The sequence below is a fragment of the Oryctolagus cuniculus genome, chromosome 1, assembly GCF_964237555.1.
Source record: "Oryctolagus cuniculus chromosome 1, mOryCun1.1, whole genome shotgun sequence".
Lineage (NCBI taxonomy): Eukaryota > Metazoa > Chordata > Mammalia > Lagomorpha > Leporidae > Oryctolagus > Oryctolagus cuniculus.
This window is the reverse complement of record NC_091432.1, coordinates 63,038,413-63,063,181: the sequence shown is the minus strand read 5'-3', so window position 1 is coordinate 63,063,181 and position 24,769 is coordinate 63,038,413. Positions and strand designations below refer to the sequence as shown.

Here is a 24,769-nt window from a genome sequence, read left to right as displayed (position 1 = left end):
GTCCACTTGCCGGGCCCAGAGCGTGAGGGGCTGCAGAGGCCTCAGACGCCGCCCCCTCTGTCACAACCGCCGGAGCAGGAGCGCCATCCCCGGCCCGGGGGCTCTCTCGGCTCGCGCTTCTGAAATACCACCCCCACCCGCCCAGCACTTCTGCAGACACGCCGCCGCTCAGACCCAGCTCCCGGCTCTGCGCTCTCCCCTTTCGGACACTGCTCTGGCCAAGCCTCCGGGGGCCCTCGCGGCTTGCAGGCGCGGGAACAGCCACGGGGAACGCACCCTCCCCGAGCCGCCACCGGCTCGCCCCAGCCCCGTCCCCGCCCCGGCCGGCCAGCCGCGCCCGCCCAACTCCGAGGGAGCCGAGAGCCTCCCGCCCGCGGCCTCCCGCAAGTAAACTTCCTGCGCCGGCGCCTGCGCCCAGTCCCGGGCTGGCCGGGCTCCCCTCCCCCGGACCCCTGCCCGCCCGCCCGGGCCGGGCCTCACCTGGTGCCCTCCCCACGGCGGGGGAGCTGGGGGCGGCGGAGCGGCTCCGGGCTCGAGAAGGAAGTGAGAGCGGGAGGCCGGAGGAAGTGGGGGGGCGGCCAGGGCGGCCGGGGCGGGGCGCGGGGGCGGGCCGGGGCGGGGCGCGACCAGGAAGTCCGCAGCCGGTGCCCCCCACTGCTCCCAGCTCTGCCCGGCCTCGCCCCCCGCCCGGGCCCGAGCGCCCCTCTGCCTGCCGCCCCGCAGCCCTCGTCCCGGGGGCCTCTTGAGGACGCGTCTCCCCGCCTCCTGCTGGCTACCCAGCCCCAGCAAAGCCATTGGTCCGCGCCCCCACCAACCTCGGCGGGAAGATGCTGAGAAAAGGCGCCCCTCGGCCTGGTGCCTTCAGCCAAGTCCAGGGGTCGAGCGTTGGCCGAGGCCGGGGGATGGCGAAAGTGGGTCAGCCTGGGGCAGTCCCCACCCGAGCCCCGAGCCCCGGGGCAGTGCCGGGTGGTGGTGGTGGTGGTGATTCAGCAGTGGGAAGGCCCCAGACCCCTGGGGAGGGTGGGGAGACTGGGGGAAGGGGAGCTGGCGTCAGCACCCTGGGGACAGACGAGCTCAGCAGAGGCGCAGGCGGAGCCGCGGGCCCCAAAAACAGGATGTCGCGTCGTGGTTCCGCACCCCGCGGCCGCGCTGGGGGGCGGGGCGGGCGGAGGACGTGGGGCTCCCCTAGCTCCCTCTTCTCGCCCGGGCGCGTAGCTGCCGGGGGCTGCAAGGCCGCACCCAGGCCCGAGGTCCGGCCGGGGCCCCGAGGACCCGCGGGCGGGTGGACTCATGGGCGCCCTCTGGCGCCTCTGTTCGCAGGCCTTGCCTTGAAAATCCGTGTTCTCTGTTTCAGCGCGAACTTTCTGAGCTCCTACCACGTGTGCCTCCGAGCTGGGTGCTGTGTTTAAGACAGTTTTCCAGAGTGTTTCGAAAGAAAGAGGAGGAACGATCCCGGGAATAAATACTTTAACCTTGCTGAGCCTCAATTCTGTCCTCGATCAAACGAGTAATTTCTCCACCCGGTTGTTGGGCAGACAGCATGAGAATGGGTGTGAAAGGCCTGCTGTCACCGCGTGGCTCCAAGTTAAACCTCAACAAATGCCTTAAAAAAAACAAAAAACTGTACTACAGGGGCCAGCTTGCAGTGCAGCGGGTTAAGCCTCTGAGGCAGGCGATCCAGCTCCCTGCTAATGTGCCAGGGAAAGCACCGGAGGGTGGTCCAGATGCTTGGGTCCCTGCACCCACGTGGGAGACCCAAAGGAAGTTCCTGGCTCCTGCCTTGGGGCTGGCCCAGCCCTGCCTGTCATGGCCGTTTGGGGAGGGAACCAGGGCATGGAAGACCTCTCTGTCTCTCTGTAACTCTGCCTTCCAAGTAAATCGTTAAAAAAACAAACAAACAAAAAAAAAAAACCAAAAACTGTAAACATGAGTTTTCTAAACAGAACCTACCTGCCTACTTCTCTGGGTCTTTGCACATTCTGTTCCCTCACAGCTCTTATTGATTGTTGGGGGAATCAACTCAGTCTTTCACAGTCTGCCCTTAAAGGACCACCCTCTCTACCTGGCTGCCATCATCCCTTCTCCTTCCTCAACAAACAACACCATGCACATGAATTTGATAACAACTTCCAGGGCTGTCCAATATAAATTTAATGTGAACTGAATATGTGATTTTAAATTGTCTAGTAATGACATTTTTGAGTAGGTAAAAAAGAAACATTTTTTTAAAAAGATTTATTTATTTGAAAGAGTTACACAGAGAGAGGAGAGGCAGAGAGAGAGAGGTCTTCCATCCTCTGGTTCATTCCCCAATTGGCCACAACGGCTGGAGCTGTGCTGATTTAAAGGCAGGAGCCAGGAGATTCTTCCAGGTCTCCCAATGTGGATGAAGGAGCCCAAGCACTTGGGCCATCTTCTGCTTTACCAGGCCATAGCAGAGAGCTGGATTGGAAGTGGAGCAGCCAGGACTCCAACTGGCACTGATATGGAATGCCAGCACTGCAGGCCACGGCTTTACCTGCTATGCCACAGTGTCAGCCTCAAAGTTTATTTTTTAAAAAATTTTATTTACTTATTTGAGAGGCAGAATTACAGACAGAAAAAGGGATAGACAGAGAGAAGAGTCTTCCACCTGCTGATTCACTCCCCAAATGGTCACAAAGGCCAGAGCTGGGCTGATCCTAGGCCAGGAGCCAGGAGCTTCTTTTAGGTCTCCCCCGTGGGTGCAGGGGCCCAAGCACTTGGGCCATCTTCCATTGCTTTCCCAGACCATAGCAGAGAGCTGGATTGGAAGAGGAGCAGCTGGGACTAGAACTGGTACCTGTATGGGATGCTGGTGCTTCAGGCAGAGGCTTAGCCTACCATGCCACAGCACCGGCCCCAATAAATAAATCTTTACACAAAAATTATGTCCTAAAATATAGGTATTTTAGCTGTGTTCCTAGGGTTCCCTTCTCAGGATGTGAGGGCAGGAAAATAATGGGGCTTTGGACTCTATCCCTTTCAATCAGAGAAGGTTTGCTTTTATCTGATCTATATACTGATGTGAATAAAGAGCTAGGTTTTATTTATTTTTTTTTTAAAGATTCATTTACTTATTTGAAAGGCAAAGTTACAGAGAGGCATAGGCCGAGAAGTCTTCCATCTGTTGGTTCACTCCCCATATGGCCACAATGGCCAGAGCTGCGCTGACCTGAAGCCAGGAACCAGGACCCTCCTCCGGGTCTCCCATGTGGGTGCAGGGGCCCAAGCTCTTGGGTCATCTTCCACTGCTTTCCCAGGCCATAAACAGAGAGCTGGATTAGAAGTGGAGCAGCTGGAACTCTAACCAGTGCCAATATGGAATGCTGGCATTGTAGGCAGCGGTTTTACCTGCTATGCCATAGTGCCAGCCCCAAGAGCTAGGTTTTAAAAATTAATTAATATATTCGAAAGGCAGAGAGACTGTCAGGGAGAGTACTCTCATCTGCTGGTTCCCTCCACAAATGCCCACAAAGGCTGGGGCTGGAGCAGACAGAAGCTGAGAGCAAGGAATTCAATCTGAGTCTCCCATGTGGGTGATATGAACTCAATTAATTGAGGCATTACCAGTGCCTTCTAGGGTTTGCATTCATAGGAAGTTGGAGTTAGGAGTCAGAGCCCAGTAACAAGCAAATCAAGGCATTCTGATTTGGGACACAGGCATCCCAACTGCCATCATTACTGCCAGGCTAAACATCCATCCCCAAAACATTTTTATTTGTTTTTTTGCAAAAGAAATTTCAAAATAAACTCAGGGATGTGGTAGTAAGAATAGGGTGAGCATTAAGTACAGTAAAGCAAAAGACTAGATTGGCAGTCGAGGGTCAGACTTCGTTTCCGGAGTCTCTGAGGGTCTTGGGCTTGTATAGAGCCCTATCTGGTTCAGGAGGGAGAACCTGACTCCAAGATCTGATGGTCTGGCAGGATATGGGTCTGTTGCATCTGGAGCTACCGGAAGAGGAACAGAGAGCCTAGGGCTGGGCTTCAGAACACCTTGAAGTCTAACCTTGGCTCAGACAGACTAATGAGATTTTAGGCTAGCCCCTACCCGTCTGTGGGTCTCAGAATCCTCCACTAGAAAACAAGGAGTTGAATTAGGTGAGCTCTGACCTTGTATGATACACTCCCCAGAACGATAATTAAGTAGTTAAGGTCTATGCATATAGCATATTGCTCATAGTTCTTTAATGCCACTTACATCATCATGATTTGTGCCTGTGCCTCATCTCTGTCTCCCCCAGAGTATAAGTCTGTGTCTGATTCATCTCTGTATCCACCCCCTAGGCCCGGCACAGGCAGGCCCGAGCACATATTCATCTTCCGTAAACATCTGTGGAATTGTCACCAGGGAAAAGAGCCATGGAAGCCGTGGGGTTCTGGTCTTCACACAAGAAAGAATTCAGGCGTGTGAGAGTTAAGTAATAAGGTTTTATTAGGGATAGGGCATCCGTCAGAATGGAAGGGACAGAGTGCCCAGTCACTCGGCCTGGGGGAGAGTGAGGTTACATGGTTGAATGGAGAGAATGTATCTGGGCAGACCAGGTGGGCGGCTCAGCAGAGAGCAGAGGGCTGATCCCGCAGTCTTTGGACTCCTGGTTTTTAAGGGAGTCTCTTTACCCTCTCCCTCTCTCCTCCAGGACAAAGGATGGGGAGCCCTGGCAGAAGGGTTTGTTGGGTGAAAATATGAAAAATTCCTCTCCAGGTTTACCACTGAGGTTGTCAGAGAGGGGAAGCCTTGCTGGCATCAGCCAAGGGGCTTCTCTCTAGGGTGCTGGCCTTAGAGGAAAGATGTCTGTCAGGCCAGGTAGAAGGGGCAGGACCACCTGAAAGGTTATCAGGGTCTGGGCAGGACATTGGAATGTAGATGCTGGATGCAGATGCTGGACTGCAGCTGTCAGTTTCCTTAGGCCCTTACACACACAGGCTAATTTCTAACTTCCTGCCTAACAGAATTAAGTTGCTTTAATGTGGTACCAAGATGTGTAGAATCATCAGAATCCAGGTAACTCGCAACCGCTTTTGTGGCACAGATACAGGAAGGGCTGGTGAGGCCAGAGGAGAGGGAGTCAGGCATATATGTGCAACTGTTTTTATTTTTATTTATTTATTTTTTATTATTTATTTGAAAGACAGAGTTACAGAGAAAGGTAGAGACAGAGAGAGATGTTTTCCATCCAGTGGTCCACTCTCCAGACGGCCGCAATGGCTCGTGCTGCGCCGATCCGAAGCCAGGAGTGGAGAGCTGGATCACAAGCAAGAGGAGCAGCCGGGACTAGAACCGGTGCCCATATGGGATGCCAGTGCTTCAGGTCACAGCGCCGCCCCATGGAGCTGTTTTTAAGGGTTCTTGGAGGAAGAAATGATGAACTGAAGACAGTAGGGAAAAGGCACAGTCTCAGATGAGCTCTTTCTTTTTTGTACTCTCTCAGTAGGTTTTCCTGAATAGGTGAGTTCTTGGTAGGTGGTGTGCATGTGTGCTCACAAGTGCAGCAAGACAAGGTCACTGGCTATGGCATTTAGAAGTGAGACAATGCATGTCTGCACTTGGTGGGGTAAATAGAGATCACAGACAAGTTTTAGAGGTAGATGCGCAGGGGCTGGTGCTGTGGCGTAGTGAGTAAAACCGTCACCTGCAGTGCCAGCATCCCATGTGGGTGCTGGTTCGAGTCTCAGCTGTTCCATTTCCAATCTACCTCTCTGCTGTGGTCTGGGAAAGAAATAGAAGATGGTCCAAGTCCTTAGACCCCTGCACCCATCCTTCTCCCGAACAAAGGACTTGTTGGATGTAAATATGAAACATTTCTTTCTGAGTTTTCCCCCTGAAGTTATCAGACAGGGGAAGCCTGGCTGGCGTTGCCCCACCTTAGAGGAAGGATGGAAGGATGGTTATCCGGTAGAAGGGGCAGGACCCCCTGGAAGGTCATCAGGAACTAGGCAGGACGTTTGAAGTGCAGATACTGGGCTGCACCTAGAAGGTTATCAGGATGACTTTGAGATGCGGATGCTGGACCTAGATGTCAATTCCTTAGGCCTTTGTCACACACACATAAGCTCATTTCTGACTTCCTAGCTAACACTCTCACATTCATTCCTTCATTACTGAAAGTATTCCTGGTGCTGGGCATAGTGCTACATGCCAGTGGTGAAGTGGATACAACATAGAGAAGTCCCTACCCTGATAAGACTAGCAAGGAAGATAGATAGACCAAAGTACATAGTATTACAAGTGCAAACAACAACCAACTTTTCAGTCTTGGTTTCATTTGAAAATGGGATGCTTTGTGGGATTGCAAAGATTAAATGAGTGACTAGCAAATTACCCAGGGGTGCAACAAACATTCATTGATGCTTTCAAGCTTTTCCCTTGGATCAATTTTTCCCATTTTCTCAAGTCAAAATGTTGAGACTGATTCAGTTCTTCTGGGAGAGGATCCCGAACTGATCCCACCTGTCCCCTGGTGGCTTCCAAATGGCTCTTCCCAGCTTAGTCCTCACTGAACTCGCTCCTGGAGCTCACAAGCAACCACAGGGGTCCTGAGCTCTGCACCTTCAGGCTAACCTTGATATGGGCGAGCTAGGCAGGAAATTCTGGATTCTTGTCTCTACACTGGCTCCAGGGCCTTCTTGGTGTTCTTTTTGATCCCTTGGCCTTCTCTCAATCTGCCTGAAGCTTCTCTTTATTGCTATTCTCAAAGGCCAGGAGACAGCTACAAAACTAACAATGGAAGTGACCAATTCAACAAAGGTCTAGTCCTGTCTTCCCATCCATTGTTTTTTTTTTTTTTTTAATATTAATTTATTTGAAAGGCAGAGTTACAAAGAGAAGAGAGAGAGAGGGAGAGAAGGAAAGGGAGGGAAGGAGGGAGGCAGAGAGAGAGAGAGAGACAGAGAGAGAGAGAGAGAGAATCTTCTATCTGCTGATTCACTCTCCAAATGGCAGCATCAGCCAGAGCTGGGCCGATCTGAAGCCAGGAGCCAGGAGCTTCTTCTGGGTCTCCCACATGAGTGCAGGGGCCCAAGGACTTGGGCCACCTTCCGATGCTTTCCCAGGTGCATTTGCAGGGAGCTGGATTGAAAGTGCAGCAGCTGAGATTTGAAGGGGCACGCAAATGGGATGCCAGTACTGCTGGCAGAGTGGCTTGACCCTCTATGCCGTAGTGCCAGACCCTCATAGTTCTTGGCTCTTTTGAGGAACCAGCTGGGCAATGCCCATGCCTTATCCTCCAGGAGAGTCCTTCTACCCAGGGGAGTTCCATTTGCCTCCAGGGCACCTCTGCAACTTCACAATCTCCTAAATTGGGTGGCACCCAGGTCTTCTGGCATTATCCCCTCTGGGAAATTCCTCCTCTTCATTCCAGTGTTCCAAGAATAATTCACTTCTATAGATGCCTAAATGATTCGGTATTCCCTGTTCCCTCCCTTCCCCTCCTAATTCCCATCTTTGCCTTCACTTGCTGTGTGACCCTGGACAAGTTACTGAATAATAATTTAACAAAACAACTTGGATACATTTTACATATGCCTTATACTTATTAACTCAATTAACATAACAACTCTATGAGGCAGGCAATATTATTTGTACTTTGCAGATAAGAATGTTATTGTGGAGCATATGCTAAAATTAATATTTCAAGTTCTTGCTGTTTACTTAGATAAGAATTTTAAGCACTGGCCCATACGAGACAGCCAACATGGTAAGGCTCAGAATTTTGGGGGGAAGTGAGAGAAATACACAGGAACGTGAGGGTTTTATTTCATGGAGAGAGGGGTCAGAAAGATGAACTGGGAGTTCCATACCAGGCAGAGGGTAGATCAAGGGCCACTTGGGAGAGTCTACAGATTAGAGCTGGGTGGGGAAGCTGCAGGAGTGGCTGCAAAACAGGGGCAGGGCAGTGGCACTTCAAGCCTTTTACCCACTTCCAAAAGGGGAGTGGTTATGTGGTCTGATTGTCAGGTGGGCATATGCAGGTGAGATCAGGCAGGGGAAAGGAGGGCTTGGTCTCTAGCTCATGAATCTATTCCTATCTGCCTGGCATATCAAGGATACCCGCAAATAGGACAATTTCCTTCTTTGTAAGATGGATTTAAATCATGTTATATCAGAAGATTGGTGTGGATATTAATTATATAAGATAACCTGTAAACTCCATGAGGGAAAAAGTTGTGCTTATTTTATTCTGTGCTGTATTCTCAGTGGGTAGAACTAGTGTGTAAATACTTCAGTCAGTAAATACTTGTTAAATGAATGGTTGTTTAACATAATACCTAGCATGTAATAGTACCTTCCAAAATCATGGTGATTATTTGATGTTGAGCTGTCTCACTTCCTCACCTGACCATCTAATTAAGCATCAATCACTTCTCATATCTAGATCTTTTTCTAGTCCCACTGCTATTAACAAAATAGACTTCTTTATTACTCTTTTTTTAAAAAAATTGTTATCATTTAGAGCAGTCATTTTTTTTTTAAGATTTATTTATTTATTTGAAAGTCAGAGGTACAGAGAGAGAGGGAGAGATAGAAGAAGAGAGAGAGGTCTTTCACTGATGGTTCACTATCCAAGTGGCCACAATGGCCAGGGCTAAGACAGGCAGAAGCCAGGAGCCAGGAGCTTCTTCTAGATCTCTCACGTGGGTGCAAGGGCTCAAGACTTGGGCCATCTTCCACTGCTTTCCCAGGCCATTAACAGGGAGCTGGATTAGAAGTGGAGCAGCCAAAACACCAGCTGGCACTCATAAACCACCACGCTGGCAGCTCGTAATTACCCTTCAGATCTTGCTGAAAGTCACATCATTAATAAGAAGTGAGCCGGCTTTCCATATACATTTGTCTGGCCATCTTGCCTCTAGCTTCTTCCCTCTCCAATTCATTCTTTTTTTTTTTTTTTAATTAAAGATTTATTTATTTATTTGAAAGTCAGAGTTACACAGAGAGAGATGGAGAGGTGGGGGGGGGGGCTCCATCTGCTGGTTCACTCCCCAATTGGTTGCAATGGCCGGAGCTGTGCTGATCTGAAGCCAGGAGCCAGGAGCTTCCTCTGGGTCTCCTACACGTGGGCAGGGGCCCAAGGAGTTGAGCCATCTTCTACTGCTTTCCCAGGCCATAGCAGACAGCTGGATTGGAAGTGGAGAAGCCAGGACTCGAACCAGCAACCATATGGGATGCCGGTACTGCAGGCAGTGGCTTTACCCGCTACACCACAGTGCAGGCCCCCCAATTCATCTTAACACCATCAGCTGAATGATCTTGTAAATTACACACATATAATCTTGGGGTAATTCTGTAATGGCTCTAAAATTCCTTGCAGAAAAATAGGAACTGACATTTATTGATTCTATTAATCTAACTAGGCACTCTTCTAATTTCTTTACACTTAATATTTTTTAAAAAAAGATTTATTTATTTGACAGAGTTACAGAGATAGATAGAGACAGAGGTCTTCCATCTGCTGGTTCACTCCCCAAATGGCTGCAATGGCTGGAGGTAGGCCTATCTGAAGCCAGGATCCAGGAGTTTCTTATAGGTCTCCCATGTGGGTGCAGGGGCCCAAGGACTTGGGCCATCCTCTGTTGCTTTCCCAGGCACATTAACAGGGAGCTGGATAGGAAGTGGAGTAGCCAGGACTGGAATTGGCACCCATGTGGGATGCCAGCACTTCAGGCTGGGGTTTTAACTTGCTGCTCCACAGCGCAGGCCCGTACACTTACATTTTTAAAAAAGATTTATTTATTTGAAAGGCAGAGTTACACAGAGAGGAAGACACACACACACAGAGGGAGAGGTACACAGAGATATTCCATCTGCTGGTTCGCTCCCTAAATGGCTACAATGGTCAAGTTTTGGGCCAGGCCAATGCCAGAAAGCCAGAACTCCATCTGGGTCCCCTACATGGGTGGCAGGGCTCAAGCACTTGGGCCATCTTCCACTGTATTCCCAGGTACATTAGCAAGGAGCTGGTTCAGAGTGGGGTAGCTGGGACTCAAATCAGTGCTTATATTGATTGCTGGCTCCACAGGCTGTGGCTTAACCTGCCTCTCCACAATACCAGCCCTTATATTTATTTTAAATTATAGTTTTATTTATTTTTATTTGAAAGAGAGAGAGAAAGTCTTCCATCCACTGGTTCACGCCCCAGATTGCCGCAACAGCAAAGCTGGGCCAATCTGAATCCAGGGGCCAGAAGCCTCCTCCTCCGAGCCTCCCACATGGGCTCTAGGGTCCAAGCACCTGTACTGGGCTGAAAGTAGAGCAGCCAGGACATGAATTGGTGCCCACATGGGATGCCTGTGCTGCAGGCAGAGGCCCAACCCACTACGCCATAGCACCGCCCCCACCCCCCCCTCCATTCGCTCTTCAAATGCCCAAAACAGCCAGGGCCAGGCTAAAGCCAGAAGCCAGGAACTCCACAGGGGTGGGAGGGGCCCAAGTGCTTAAGCCCTCATTTGCTGCCTCTCAGGCTCAGAGGCAGAGGCGGTACTCCATCCAAAGCACTCTGATAGGGGATCTGGGTATCCAGGCAGTGGCTTAAACCACTGCATCACAAGGCCCGCCCCTTCATCACAGTTACTACCTCACGGTAGCCTGCAGAATCTTCCCTTTTTCATTTGGAGAAACTGAGTCCAGACTCACATGGCAGAGTCCGGCAGTGAATCTAGGCAATCTGATTCCGGAGCTCCCCACCCACCCCATACTGATCTGTGTGCCTTTGCACAGCATCCCTGACTGCTGTCGGCAGTTACTCTCCATCCTCTGTGCTCCCTCCCTTGTCCCTAAGCAGACCCTCTCAGGACATTATCAATGGGGCCTGGCATTGTGGAGCAGCAGGTGAAGCTGCCATCTGTGACACTGGCATCCCATATGGGCAGTGGTCTGAGTCTCAGTCTGTCTGGCCATATAGGGAGTGAACCAGTGGATGGACTATACATCTCTAATTCTTTCGAACAAATAAATTTTTTGGTGAAATTTTTCATTTTAGTTTAATGGAGGACTATTGCTTTTATTGTTTTGGTTTGGTTTTGCTTTAGATTTATTTATTGATTTGAAAGGCAGAGTTACAGAAAGAGAGAGAGAGAGATTGATCTTCTATCTGTTCATTCACTCTGCAGATGGTCCCAAAACTAGAAGCCCAGAACTTCATCCAAGTGTTCCATGTTGGTGGCAGGGACCCAAACATTCAGGCCAACTTCCCCTGCTTTTCCTAGATATATTAGCAGGGAGCTGGATTGGAAGCAGAGCAGATGGGGCTCAAACTGGTGCCCACATAGGGTGCCAGCATTTTGGGCGGTGGCCCATCCCACTATACAACGACGCTGGCCCCATTAAATAAATCCTAAAATAAAGGAGACATTATCAATAACAACTGATTATCTTTTCAAATGTATATTTCCCCTGAAAGCTGAGCTTTTTAGGTTATTTTGAATAGATGCTCAGTAGATGTTGAATGAGTGAATGAATGAACACTGGCAATAAGACTCTAGAGTTGATTCTGGAAGGGGGAGTGATTCTCTGTGAAATGAGCCTGGGCAGAGAGAGTTACTGCTGGAAGTCAAGATCTCTCCATTCCATTTCATGCCAAACCACGAGCATTCTCAGCGACAGTAGTACTTTCAGCTTTTGGACACCAGGGGGCGCCTCCAAGAATGCAGCCCAAACTCCTACCTACCAACCTTTTCTTTTCTAAAAGAAAGCTATTGGCAACTAGAAAGCTTGTGATGTGGAGAAGGGCATTTAGGTCACTGTACAGAACACACATCATTCACTCAATGATTTTCTTAACAAAACATTTACTGAGTGCCAGGTACAAGCAGTCATCCTTCAGTATTGGTGGGGGGTTGCTTCCAGGACCTCCCACGGATACCAATTCTGCAAATTCCTTATGTGAAGGGGTGTAGTATTTATGTTACCTACGTACATTCTCTGTATCCTTTAAGTCATCTCTATATTCTAGTACCTACTGCAATGCAGATGCCATGTAAATAGCTGTTATACTACATTGTTTAGGGAATAATAACCAGAAAAAAAATCTGCATGTCTAGTCCAGTTGCAAGTTTTTTATTCCCAAATAGTTTTAATCCGTAGTTGTTTGCATCCATGGATGTGGACCTTGAGAATTACAGGAGGCCCCTGTACTGGGCAATCTGGCCTATGAGAACAAAAAAGAAGAGAACAAGGTGCAGTTCTTGGTGAGCTCAGAGCTAATGGGGAGATAGATCCTCATTAGAGAATAATAATTCAGTTATAAGTACACTCAGAGACATGGCAGACTGCTGAGACAGGAGTCAGGGAAGATGCCAAGAGGAAGAGTGACTTCTGAGCTGGGTCTTCTTTCTCTTTTCTTTTAAATCATAACCCTTGAAACAGGATCTGCTTTCATTCCGACTCTTCATTTCCTCAGCTTCAGCTTCTTTTTCATTTATAAAATGAGCATATGGGGCTGGTGCTGTGGCATGGGGGAGGGAAGCTGCCTCCTGCAGTGTGGGAATCCCATATGGGCACTGGTTCAAATCCCGGCTGCTCCACTTCTGATCCAGCTCTCTGCTGTGACCTGGGAAAGCACTGGAAGATGGCCCAGCTCCTGGGGCCCCCGCACTCATGTGGGAGACCTGGAGGAGGCACCTGGCTCCTGGCTTCGGATCGGCTCAGCTCCGGCCCTTGCGACCATCTGGGGAGTGAACCAGAGGATGGAAGATCTTGCTTTCTCTACCTCTGCTTCTCTGTAACTCTGCCTTTCAAATAAATAAATAAATCTTAAAAAAAAAAAAAAAAAAAAAAAAAAAGATGAGCATAGCCTCTGCCTCATCTAGCAGCATTGCTGTGAGGAAGAAATGTCACCTTAGATGGAAAAGCTATTGCAAGTAGTGGAATGAAGGCATGAGAATTGGTTAATAATCCACTTTGGTTTAACTGTTATCTTCAGAATACATAAGCAAGGGCCTAAGAGTGATGCACATGATAAAGGCTTAATGTATAGGTTTTAAAAAGACAGGGAACCCAGATGTCCATCAACTGATGACTGGATAAAGAAATGTGGTATATATACACAATGAAATAGCACTCAGATATAAAAAGAATGAAATCCTGTCTTTTGCAGCAAAATGGATGCACTAAGTACGATGCTTAGTGAAATAAACCAGACCGAAAACGACAAATACCAAATAGTTTCTCTGATTTGTGGTAGCTAATACATAGGGCACAAAAAAGATATTTGAGTGTCTAAATGTGAATTTGACATCTTTTTTTTCAAACTGTATCCAGCTTCATCAAAGATTCTCTTCATAAACAACCATGGTATTTCAGGCAGGATGTGGACAGAAAATTGTGAACAGTATACAGCAACGTTCAACTCCCTTCTTCAATGTACCACCAAAATCAGAAAGCCACTGGAAAACCCAAAGAAGTCTTCATCTGATACTCTGAAAAGGGAACGTTTAGAGTGGGGGTTGACATTTCACATTCAGCCTGCTGTTCAACAGCTTTTCAGGAAATGACTTGAAAATGGCAGAATGATCAATCTGAAGACCCACGATCTAGAAAAGAACTGGTGCTCTTTTGAGGGATGCCATCTCAGTGGTGTCATTGTGAAGTCCAGATTGCCTGTAATGATGGAAACAAATTTTGGGGGAATCAGGTCCCAGTGGGTCTCTGGGTTTGAGGGAGGTAAGCCTTTGCTGAAGGCAGACAGGGAGGAGGAAGAGGACATAAAATGAAGTTTAGTTTTTCCACACCACAAGGTTTTGTGCGCTGGTGGCTATGTGTCAAAGGCAGGGAATCCCTTCTGGGAAACCCAGAAGTAGTCTCAAAACTACAAGAGTGGGGGGAGTGTGGAAGCCAGCGCTGTGGCTGAGCTAAGCCTCTGCCTGAGGCACTGGCATCCAACATGGGTGCCCATTGGAGTCCAGGCTGCTCCTCTTCCAATCCAGCTCTCTGCCTATGGCCTAGGAAAACAGTAGAACATGGCCCAAGTGCTTGGGCTCCTGCGCCCATGTGGGAGACCTGGAGGGAGCTCCTGGCTCATGGCTTCGGATCAGTCCAGTTCTGGTTGTTGTGGCCATTTGGGAAATGAACCAGTGGATGAAAGAGCTCTCTCTCTGTCTGCAACTCTGCCTCTCAAAGAAATACACAAATCTTAAAAAACAAGCAAAAAACAACAAAGGGAACGTGTTTTTCCCTCGTGTCAATCCAGCCTCTTCCCCCAAAACAACAATGAAATGTTCTGTGTGCTAACAACATAGCTTAAAAAAGTAAAACAAAATTCTGCATTTTTATAAAACTTGACAAAAAGCAGTATTCCAAACTGTCACCAGAAGTACACAGTTATCAAAAATGCACACACTTCACTGTGGCTCCTGCACCTTCTCCGTTTTCTGTAGGGTTATTCCCACGCTTGGCAGCATCAGCTTTTCCCTTGTGGGGCCTCTGTGGATGTTCTCTGTGGTTCGCCCTTCACCTTGGCCTTATCTCCTTTAGCATCCCCTGTAGCCTTTCTCTTGGGCATGGCCGGACAAGAGGTGCTGGAGCGGGGATGCAGCAGTGCAGGAAGTTTGGTCAGTTTAGGGGTTGTTCTTGCTCTGAAATCGACATGATTTGATTATTGTTTATAGCCCTTGTCTGTATTCCTGGGGAACAGTAGTCTTTTTGCTTTTTTACTAGTTGAGCACTACATTTAGTGGAACATTAAGCCTGTGATTATAAAGTGAATTGAAACTATGTTATTCAGCAGGTGCCGCGGCTCACTAGGCTAATCCTCCGCCTTGCGGCGCCAGCACACCGGGTTCTAGTCCCGGGTTGGGGCGCTGGATTCTGTCCCGGTTGCCCCCCTTCCAGGCCAGCTCCCTGCTGTGGCCAGGGAGTGCAGTGGAGGATGGCCCAAGTGCTTGAGCCCTGTACCCCATGGGAGACCAGGAATTAAATTAAAAAAAAAAAAAAAAAGAAACTATGTTATTAAAAAATTAAGAGAAAAAAAAGAGAAAGGAAGAAGAATCATTATGTTCTTAGAATTATATCTTTGAAATACATGAAATCTGTTCTTTTTATATTACTAATAATTTTTTTTTGACAGACAGAATGGACAGTGAGAGAGAGAGACAGAGAGAAAGGTCTTCCTTTTGCCGTTGGTTCACCCTCCAATGGCCGCCACGGCCGGCATGCTGCGGCCAGCGCACCGCACTGATCCGAAGGCAGGAGCCAGGTGCTTCTCCTGGTCTCCCATGGGGTGCAGGGCCCAAGCACTTGGGCCATCCTCCCTGGCCACAGCAGAGAGCTGGCCTGGAAGGGGGGCAACCGGGACAGAATCTGGCGCCCCAACCCGGGACTAGAACCCGGTGTGCTGGCGCCACAGGCGGAGGATTAGCCTAGTGAGCCGCGGCGCCGGCCACTAATAATTTTTTAAAAAGACAGAGGGGCCTGTGTTGTGGTACAGCAGGTGAAGCAGCATCCCATATGAGAGTGGTAGTTCAAGCCCCAGCTGCTTTGTTTCTGATCCAGTTTTCTGGGAAGGCCATGGATGCTGGCCTAAGTGCTTAGGCCCCTGCCACTCATGTGGGAGACCCAGATGGAGTTCCTAGCTCCCAACTTTGTTATGGACTAATTGTAGCTGTGGCAGTCATGTAGAGAGTGAACCAGCAGATGGAATATCTTTGTCACTGCCTTTCAAATACATAACTAACTTAGGATTCTGCTTTGGATTCCTGCATTCCATATTGGAGTGCCTAGGTTTGAGTCCTAGCTCTGCTTCCAATTCCAGCACCCTGTTAATGTGCACCCTGGGAGGCAGCAGGTGATTGCTCAAGTACTTATATCCCTGCAACCCACCAGGGAGACCCAGTTTGAGTTTTTGTCTCCTGACAGCCTGGCCCAAGCCCAGCTGTTACAAGTGTTTGAGAAGTGAGCAAATAATTAAAGATCTCTGTCTTTTGATTTAAGCAAAATTTAAAAAAATACATTCATTTAAAAAAAAAGATTTATTTATTTGAAAGGCAGAGTTACAGAGGGAAAGAGAGAGACAGAACTTCCATCCACTGATTCATGTTCCAGCTGGCCATAATGGCCAGTGCTGGGCCACGCTGAAGCCGAAGCCAGGAGTAGCTAGTGCCCAAACCCTTGGGCCATCCTCTGCTGCTTTTCCCAGGCTATTAGCATTGAGCTGGATCTGAAGTGGAGCAACTGGGACATGAACCAGCACCCAAATGTATGCCAGTGTTGTAGGCAGCGCTACCTGCTATGCCACAACACTGGCACCCAGCTTTCTAACTTTTGACAAGCTAACAGATATATAATGACACCTTGTTGGCTTTTGCAATGGCACTTCCCTAATAACTAACTCTTCTCATGCTTGATAGCAGTTTGGATTTCCTTCCCTGTAAACTGTTCATATCGCTTGCACATTTTTCTATTAAACAGCAGTCTGGAACTCCATCCTGGTCTCCCATGTGGGTGACAGGGGCCCAAGCACTCCTTCCACAGCTTTCCCAGGTGCATTAGCAGGGAGCTGGATGGGAAGTGGAGCAGCTAGGACTCGAACCAGCGCTCATTATGGGATTCTGGTGACAGTGTTGCAGACAGTTTAAACCCCCTGTGCCACAAGCTGGCCCCTACAAATTTTTTTAAAGATAGAGAGATGGAAACATTTTTATATGTGATTACTGCAGAGGTCACATTCACACAAGGACACATCGTAGACTCTATTGAAGTGAGAGTTGCAGGTCTGATTCAGAAAGATTCATGAGGTTGTAGGATTTCCCCATTTTGTAGAATATTAAAGCCAAACTGGATCAATAATCTGGTTACTGCCAATTCTAGAGCTGGGGAGATTGAAAATCAGAGGGGAACTGACTTCTCTAATGTCATATCTTGGAGGTCAGACAAGTCAGAAGGTTTTTCTTGTTGTCCAGACCATGGCTTTAGCTTCCAGATACTTTTTTTTTTTTTTTTGGAAGGCAGAGCGAGAGAGTGAGAGTGAGAGATTTTTCCCATATGCTAGTTCACTCTCCAAATCCCTGTAACAGGGCTGGGCTAAGCTGAAGCCAGGAGACCAGAATTCAGTTAAGATCTCCCATGTGGGTGGCAGGGACTCAAGTTCTTGAGTTATCATCTCCTGCCTTCCTGGAATGCTGATTATAACTATTTTTTTTTAAATATTTGTTTATTTTATTTGACAGGCAGAGTTACAAAGAAGGAGAGACAGAGAGAGAGAGAAAGCGAGATTTTCCATCTGCTGGTTCTCTATCCAAATGGCCAAAATAGCCTAGGGCAGGATCCAGTCCAAAGCCAGGAACCTCAAGCTTCATTCAGGTCTCCCACGTGGGTGCAGGGGTCCAAGTACTTTGGTCGTCCCCCGTTGCTTTCCCAGGCACATACCAGGGAGCTGGATGGGAAGTGGAGCAGCCAGGACAAAACTTGCGCCCATATGGGATGCCAGCATTGCAGGCTAATGCAGAGCACACTTTAGCAGGAAGGTAGATGAGAAGTGGAGTAGCCAGGCCTCACGTCAGGCACTTTGATATGGGATGCAGTCCTCTGAAGCAGCATCTTAACTCTGTGCCAGACATCTACCCCAAACATCCTTTATTTTTAATTGTGGTAACACATACATACATTTTACCACTATAATCATTTTTAAGTGTACTGTTCAGCTATGTCAAGTACATTTACATTGTTGCTGTGCAGTCTCCAGAACTCTTTCCATCTTTCAAAACTGAAACTATCCTTATTAAACAACTTGCCCCCCGCCCCTCTCCCCATCTGCTGGCAACTCCCATTCTACTCCTGTCGCTCTGCATTTGACTACTCTAGGTGCATCATGCAAGTAGAATCACAGTGTTTCTCCTTTTGTGCTGGTTTATTTCACTTAGCAATTTGTTGTCACAGTTCATCCATGTTGCATCATGTGTCAGAATTTTCTTCCTTTTTAAGACTGCCTAATATCCCTTTGTGTATATATAATATAAATATAATATTTTGTTTATTCATTCATCCATCATGAACACTTGGGTTGCTTCTACCTTTTGACTCTTGTGAGTAATGTTACTATAAACATGGCTGTGTAAACATTTGAGACCCTGTCTTCATTTCTTCTGGGTATACACGCAGAAGTGGAATTTCTGGATCATATGGTAATTCTATTTTTAGTTCCTAGATACCATTTTAGCCTCACAGGAAATGAGACAGGGAGTAAGAGGTTGAAAGTCTTGGTGTGAATTCGCAACAGACTCTGGCTTACAGTATCAAAGACCCAGGCTTTTTTATGCCAAATACGTTTTCCACCCGGACCCCCAAAGAAATCAAGTTGTGGCTAAGAGAAATGATGTTATTGAATTTGAAGGAAGTTGTGTTAATCATGCTTTGCTCTTTTTTTGCATGTTCTCTTAGCTAAATGATAGCACTGGCAGGTGGCTTAGGCAGTAATGACAAACTGGCAGTTTGAGTGATTAGTTTGGGCTGTAGATGTGTTTTATGTGGCCTATACAGTGTTTTCTATTTTTAAAATCAGTGCTAATATTAAAAAAGGAGATGTCAGGTACAAGTCCAGATAGCCATCTTTTTTTTTTTTTTTTTTTGACAGGCAGAGTGGATAGTGAGAGAGAGAGAGAAAGGTCTTCCTTTTGCCGTTGGTTCACCCTCCAATGGCCGCCATGGCTGGTGTGCTGCGGCCGGCGCACCGTGCTGATCCAAAGGCAGGAGCCAGGTGCTTCTCCTGGTCTCCCATGGGGTGCAGGGCCCAAGTACTTGGGCCATCCTCCACTGCACTCCCTGGCCACAGCAGAGAGCTGGCCTGGAAGAGGGGCAACCGGGACAGAATCTGGCGCCCTGACTGGGACTAGAACCCGGTGTGCCGGTACCGCTAGGTGGAGGATTACAGATAGCCATCTTCTTTTGATGATAGACCTGAATATTGAGCCCACTTGGCAGTCATAGTCCCCACCACTCCCTATTGCTCCCACCTACTTCCCTCGGCTGTATTATTTGCCTGCCCGTTTTGTTATTTTGGTTCAAAACCCCTGGTTTAGCATTGGTTTAATAGAATCTAGAGTGTTTGATTTCCGTTCTGACTCATTCTCCAGCACCTCGTTTGTTACTCAATAAATATTGGAGGAGTGGGTGTTTGGCCTAGCGGCTAAGATGCCTGTTAGAACACCCGCGTCCCATGTTGCAATGTTGGAATGCCACATCCTTCCTCTGGGTTTGGTTCCTTGATTCAGCTCCTCACTCCAGCTCCCCGATGGTGTGATCCTCCCTCCTTGGGAGGCAGCAGTGATGGCTCAAGTAGTGGAGTCTCCCATCCACCTGGGAGATCTGGCTTGAGTCCCTGGCTCCTGGCTCTGGCCTGGCCCAACCTCTGCCATTGTAGGAATTTGGAGAGTAAAGCAGCAGATGCAAGTTCTTTGTCTCTCAAATAATAACACAATTTTTTTATTAAAAAAATTATTTGAAGGAGAGAGGGACACACACACACAGGGAGGGAGAGAGAGAGAAAGAGAGAGTTATTTTCCATTTGCTAGTTCACTCACCAAGTGCCCACAACACCTGGGGCTGGGCCAGGCTGAAGCTTGAAGTCTAGAGTTCCATCCGGATCTCTGTTGTGGGTGGCATGGACCCAAGTCCTTGAGCTAATATCACTTGCTGCCTGCTAGGCTGTGTATTAGCAGGAAGTTGGAACTGGAAACACAGCTCTGACTTGACTCCCAGGCTTTCTGATATGGAATGTGTGAATCCCAAACAGCATCTAAGCCACTGCACCAGTTGTCCACCCCAATAAATAAATGTTTATATAAAATAATTTGGGGGCCCTCGCTGTGGTATAGTAGGTTAAGCCTCCAACTGCAGTGCAGGCATCCCATATGGGCACCGGCTGCTCCACTTCCAATCCAGCTTCCTGCTAATGGCCTGGGAAAGCAGTGGAAGATGGCCCAGGTGCTTGGGCCCCTGCAGGCACTTGGGAGAAGCTCCTGGCTTCGGATCAGCCCACTTCCTGCTGGCCTGGCCGTTGGGGCCATTTGGGGAGGGAAGCAGTGGATGGAAGACCTTTCTCTCTGTTTCTCCCTCTCTGCCTATAACTCTGCCTCTCAAACAAACAAATAAATCATAAAAAATTTTTTTTGAACGATCAAATGAATTCACTTATGTTACACAGCTTTTTAGCGAGTCCCTCCAAAGGGGCAGTTAATAAGTCACAGTCTCTGATCTCTGAAAGTTCAGGCTCACAAGATATTGGGGGAGGGGCAGAGGGAGGAATCTCTATGGTGTAGCTCTGGCTATCGGCTGATTCTGAGGCAGGGGTCAGAGTAGGAATTGGTAAGGGCTCGGCTCTGGAAGTGTGAGGAGCTGGGGACAGGGAAGAGGGTTTCTGGCAGAAGCTATAGCAGATACACAGGCTTCGAGGTGGCTTAGGGTTTGCTGTGTTTGAGGAACTTTAGGAAGGTCAGTTTGAGGGGAGCTTAACGCAGGGGGAGAGCGGTAGTAGATGACGTTAGACGTGTATTTTTATATCAACAGGCTAACCCTTAAGCCAGGCAGCTGTTGGGCAAATCCGCGTTCCCGGTCTTCAAAGGGCTTGTTCAGAACAGGTCCCCCGTCTCTGGTGCCAAGGACAGGGTAGGGCACCCAGGAGGTTTCACTCAAGATTGCTGACAGTGTGCTGGAGAAGAGAACAGGAAGTGCAGACTTTGTGGCGGGAGCTCGGGCGGGCGCTCTCTTTAGTGGGGTGCTCCTACTCAAGTCGCTGACCCCTCCCTCGAGAGCGAGATGCAGAGAGGAACCAGGCACAGGTTCAACCTGCAGAAATCTCAGGGGAAGGAGAGTTGAGCGGCAGGTAGCAAAATGTACTGTGATAACGAAGGGAGAGTCAGCCTGGGGCGGCCGTGACCGGGGGGACCAGGAAGGCAGATGGCGGCCTTCGGCTCAGACTTAAGAAGGGATTGCAGAGGAATTCTACCTAGAGTGCACATTTCATTTTGCTTTCTGGCACCATTTCCTTTGAAAACACGCGCAGGCCCCAGTGAGCCTCGCCCCAAGGGCGGATCCTCACTTGGCTCCCCAACCGTCCGCAAAGAGGCAGGGCCTCCCAGGAGCGACTCCTGTCTGCAGTTCCCAGATGTGCCCACCAGGGGCCGCTGCGCACGGGCGACGAAGCGCGCGAGTTCCTCAGCCGATTGGTTGTGAGGCGCGGCGGGAGGGCGGAGTCAGGAAAAAGCACCGGGCGTGGGGGGGACGGGGGGCTGGGAGCTTCCCCCCGGAGCCGACCCGGTTGGGCCGTTGTTCGCCTCCGGAGGCTGTCGTTGTGCCGGAGGCCTCTGTCCAGGCTGTTTTTTTTTTTTTCCCCAGAGCTGAGGCGAGTGGAGTTCCGCGGCCCGGGGATCAGAGCAGGGCAGGGCACCTGCTGTTGCCGCGGCCGCCGCAGGCCTGGGTTACCTGAGCAACTGCGTGTCAGGGGCCCGTCAGCCGGCGGGTTGGTGCGCGGGACACTCGGGGGGGCAAAGGAGAGGTCCGGGCCTGATCCTTGGCGCAGGAAGGGCGTCCTGGCGAAGACCAGCGCGGGCTGGGGGCTCCCGGAGAGCCCGAGGGGGACGGGGGGCTCCGGACGGCCGTCCCCAACAGGTTATTCCGGGATAAGCCCGGGCTCTGGGGCGGGCCCGGGCTTCGCTGGGGGCCGGGCGGCGTGGGGCGGGCCCGCGGGAGAGCACGCCCCCGCCCGCCCCGCGCCGCCCGGCAGCCCGCCAGCCCGCCGGGAGCCGCTGTCCCGGGCCTGGCCCGTGCGCGTCCGCCTTCTGGACCACGGCACAGCCAGCAGCCTGGGCACCGCGCCGGACGCGTGCGCTGACCTCGGCCTAGGAGGCCTTAGGATCCTGGAGACGCTCGCGTCCGCGGGGGCCTGAGAGTCGCACGCCCTCCGCGAGCTTCTGCTCGCCGCTCCTCGGCGGGGCGAGGTCAGGTGCCCCCTTCTTCTCTTCCTCCCTTCTCTCCTCTCCCTCCCCCGACTCCTGTGACCGTGGGAGATCCCGCCCACCCCCTCCTGCAGGGGTGTAGCAGGCTGCGGATCTGACAGCGGCCCCGCAGCCACCTTGCCCAAACTCTCCGGAAGCGGCCAGCGCTCAGGCCGCCGCAGCCTCCGCGGACCCACGGTTGTCCCCAAGACGCCGGCCCTTCTCTCCAAACTTGGAGCCCTTGACCTTTGGCTGCCGGAGGAGGCAGGCCCGCAGGTGGCCGGACAGCTGCGACGCCGCGAGGGCATCTTGCCTGGGGATCGGCTGCTCTCCCGGACTCCCAGACTCCCGGCTCTGCCTTTGGGATCCCAAGGTGTCTACATTAGGCGCATGTTGACTGAGACCTAGAGCCATGGATGTGTGCGCCCGTCTTGCCCTCTGGCTCCTCTGGGGGTTCCTCGTGCATCAGGGCCAGAGCCTCAGCCACAGTCACAGCGAGAAAGCGGCAGGAGCCGGCTCGGGGGCCACTTCTGAGGAGTCCACTGCAGCAGGTAAGGCTGGCCCGACCACCGGGTGGCCTGAAGTGGGCAAGCTGAAATCTTGATTTGTGCATGTGAAACTGGTGGAGGATCTGCACATGGCACTGCCTGTTCCCAGTAGGCCAAGAAGTTGTTTATGTTCTGGAGTCTTGGCCGATGTTACCTCCCCTGCACAACTCCCCTCACTCCTTAAGATGTCTTTGGGGGCACTTTGACCTTTTAGGGCAGCAAGGCAAGAGAGGCCCCATCTCAGGACTACTTGTCTGGAAGAATGTCCTGGCCAGATGAAAAGACTTCTGTGGTTAGCGAGTTTCAGCAGCGTGCAGTCCACTTGGGTTGGGCAGGGAAAGTCAGGGCTGGCCACCTCTGTTGCCTGACAGCCTGGTGTTCAGGTGTGCCCTCTGTTCCTACAACCGTGGGAACCCTAGTCCCTCCCTCCCCTTAGGAATCCGTCTCTCGGCTGTGCCCATCTGAGATATCAAGGCAGTTCCTTAGATGGAATCCTATTTACCACTAAGGAATTAAATGGTCTGTTCTTGACATAGGCATGATATAATTTCTGGGACCACTTGTTGACCTATTTCTTCTGACTGATGATGTTAGGGATTCCATGTTATTTTTGATCTATCCTGGTTTTTCCAGTGCTCTGGGGCGATCTCGTCAGGCAACAGTAGAAAGTTATACTTTTAAAATCCTGTTGTTTTATGTAAGGCTTAGAAGGAGATCAGTTCTCTTTTCCCATTTCTCTCACCTTGGATCATAATAATGATCTTGGCCAAAGCTGTGGTCTGCAGGGGTGGGGGGAGTTTATAGCTGAGTTGTGTCTGAGGATAGGTAAACTCAAAGGAGGGGAGGGCTCAGTGGGTTCCTGATGAGACAAGTAGGAAAAGGAAATACAGGTCAAGTATAAGTTCCTTGCCTGGCCTGGGTGTGATTCTACTTGCTCTAAGGGCTGGTTTCCAAATGAATTCAGAATGGTACCAGGGCTGTTGCTTTAAAGATAGGTTCTTTTAGCATGTGAATCCTGTCTCTCTAAGGGTAGTCTCCTGAGCCCCTGAAGCCCAATTCAAAGCTTGGTTCCCATCGGGTTATGAATAGAAAGACTGAATTGTGAAGTGTGCCTCAGGGGCATCTCTGTTGTTCAAGGGATATTCTTATTGATAATTGATTTTTTTATTCTAAAATATGAGTAACATAGAATGAATATTTGGGGGCAACATGTTCTATATTTCAGACACAAGCCAAAGGCATGAAGTCTTAAATTTTAGGCCGTCAGGATGTGTGTGTGTGTGTGTGTGTGTGTTTGCGTGCATGCTTATACCTAAAATAAAAGGTATTCCAGCTTCCTTCAGGACCATCCTTGAGCTTAAGGAGACCAAGCTCCATCCAGCATACAAGTATTTCAATGCCTGGCTATGCTGATGAGGACTCTCTTGGTCTTTTCCTCCTCTACTCATAAATTGGTTTCTGTTGTTACAGTGAATTCCGGTAAGGCAAGTCTCACAGAGAGACAGACCCTGAGTACTGTGAATGGGTATGGTTTGGGAGAACTTGGGGGGTCCCAGTATTATTGTTCTGGCAGGTTGTCTCCTTGAGTCTGGGACTTTTTCTCTGACTCATATGGATTTGTTTTTGCAAAGAGGTGGCTGGTAGACTGGCCTCTGCAAAAAGGCTTCGGAGAGAAACTCTCAGTGCAACCAGGAACTCGAGCAGCCTTTCCGGTACCTCTCTATCCCTAGAACTCAGGAGAAGTTTCACTTCTTTTATTCTTAATGGCGTTACTTTTTATAATGAGATTCTACATGGCTCGTCAGTTTGTATGTCTCTACAGTTTATATTGTACAACCTCAGAGCTGTTTTTCCTACGAAGTTGCACAATAGCTCCATTAGAATGTAGTACAGGTGGTATTGTCCCTGTTTTTATGGTGAGGAAACCCGCTCCTGTGCTCAATCTTATGGGCAGGCTTTCTGATGCCTAACTGCTGGCCTTCTTCCATCTTCGCACGTCCCATTAAAGGAGGGCTAGGTGGGGCCCAGAGAAGGCTGCCTTCCCTCCTGGTGATTAGGCAGGCCTGGCTGACTCTGGAACTGAGAGCCAAGAGAACGGCTGCCTTTTTCTCCTCTGGAGTCTTTTGCAGGAGTGCAGAGGTTTTGACTTCTCTTTCTCATGTAAAGACCCATCTGTCCCTTTCTAGCTCATGAAAAGATTTGATTCGAAGCAAGATTTAATTAACATGTTTATGGCTTTCCCATGCACATGCCGAACACGACTAAAAGTCTGACCTTGCAGT

General features: G+C 49.6%; 1 protein-coding gene across 10 annotated transcripts in view; it reads left to right on the top strand.

The window, feature by feature from the left end:
- The first annotated feature begins 307 nt into the window (after nucleotides 1–307).
- The window catches only part of STIM1 (stromal interaction molecule 1), a 248,022-nt gene continuing 223,560 nt past the window's right edge, over nucleotides 308–24,769 (top strand). For 5 of the 10 annotated variants that reach the window (XM_070074547.1, XM_070074522.1, XM_051822916.2 and 2 more), the window contains exon 1: nucleotides 18,561–22,490. In XM_070074547.1, the coding sequence (XP_069930648.1) occupies nucleotides 22,356–22,490 (135 nt within the window). In that variant the 5' untranslated portion in view covers nucleotides 18,561–22,355. Of the gene's footprint in view, nucleotides 388–18,560; nucleotides 22,491–24,769 lie in introns of those variants that run through there. The other 5 variants (XM_070074525.1, XM_051822932.2, XM_051822950.2 and 2 more) reach the window with 5 other exon arrangements.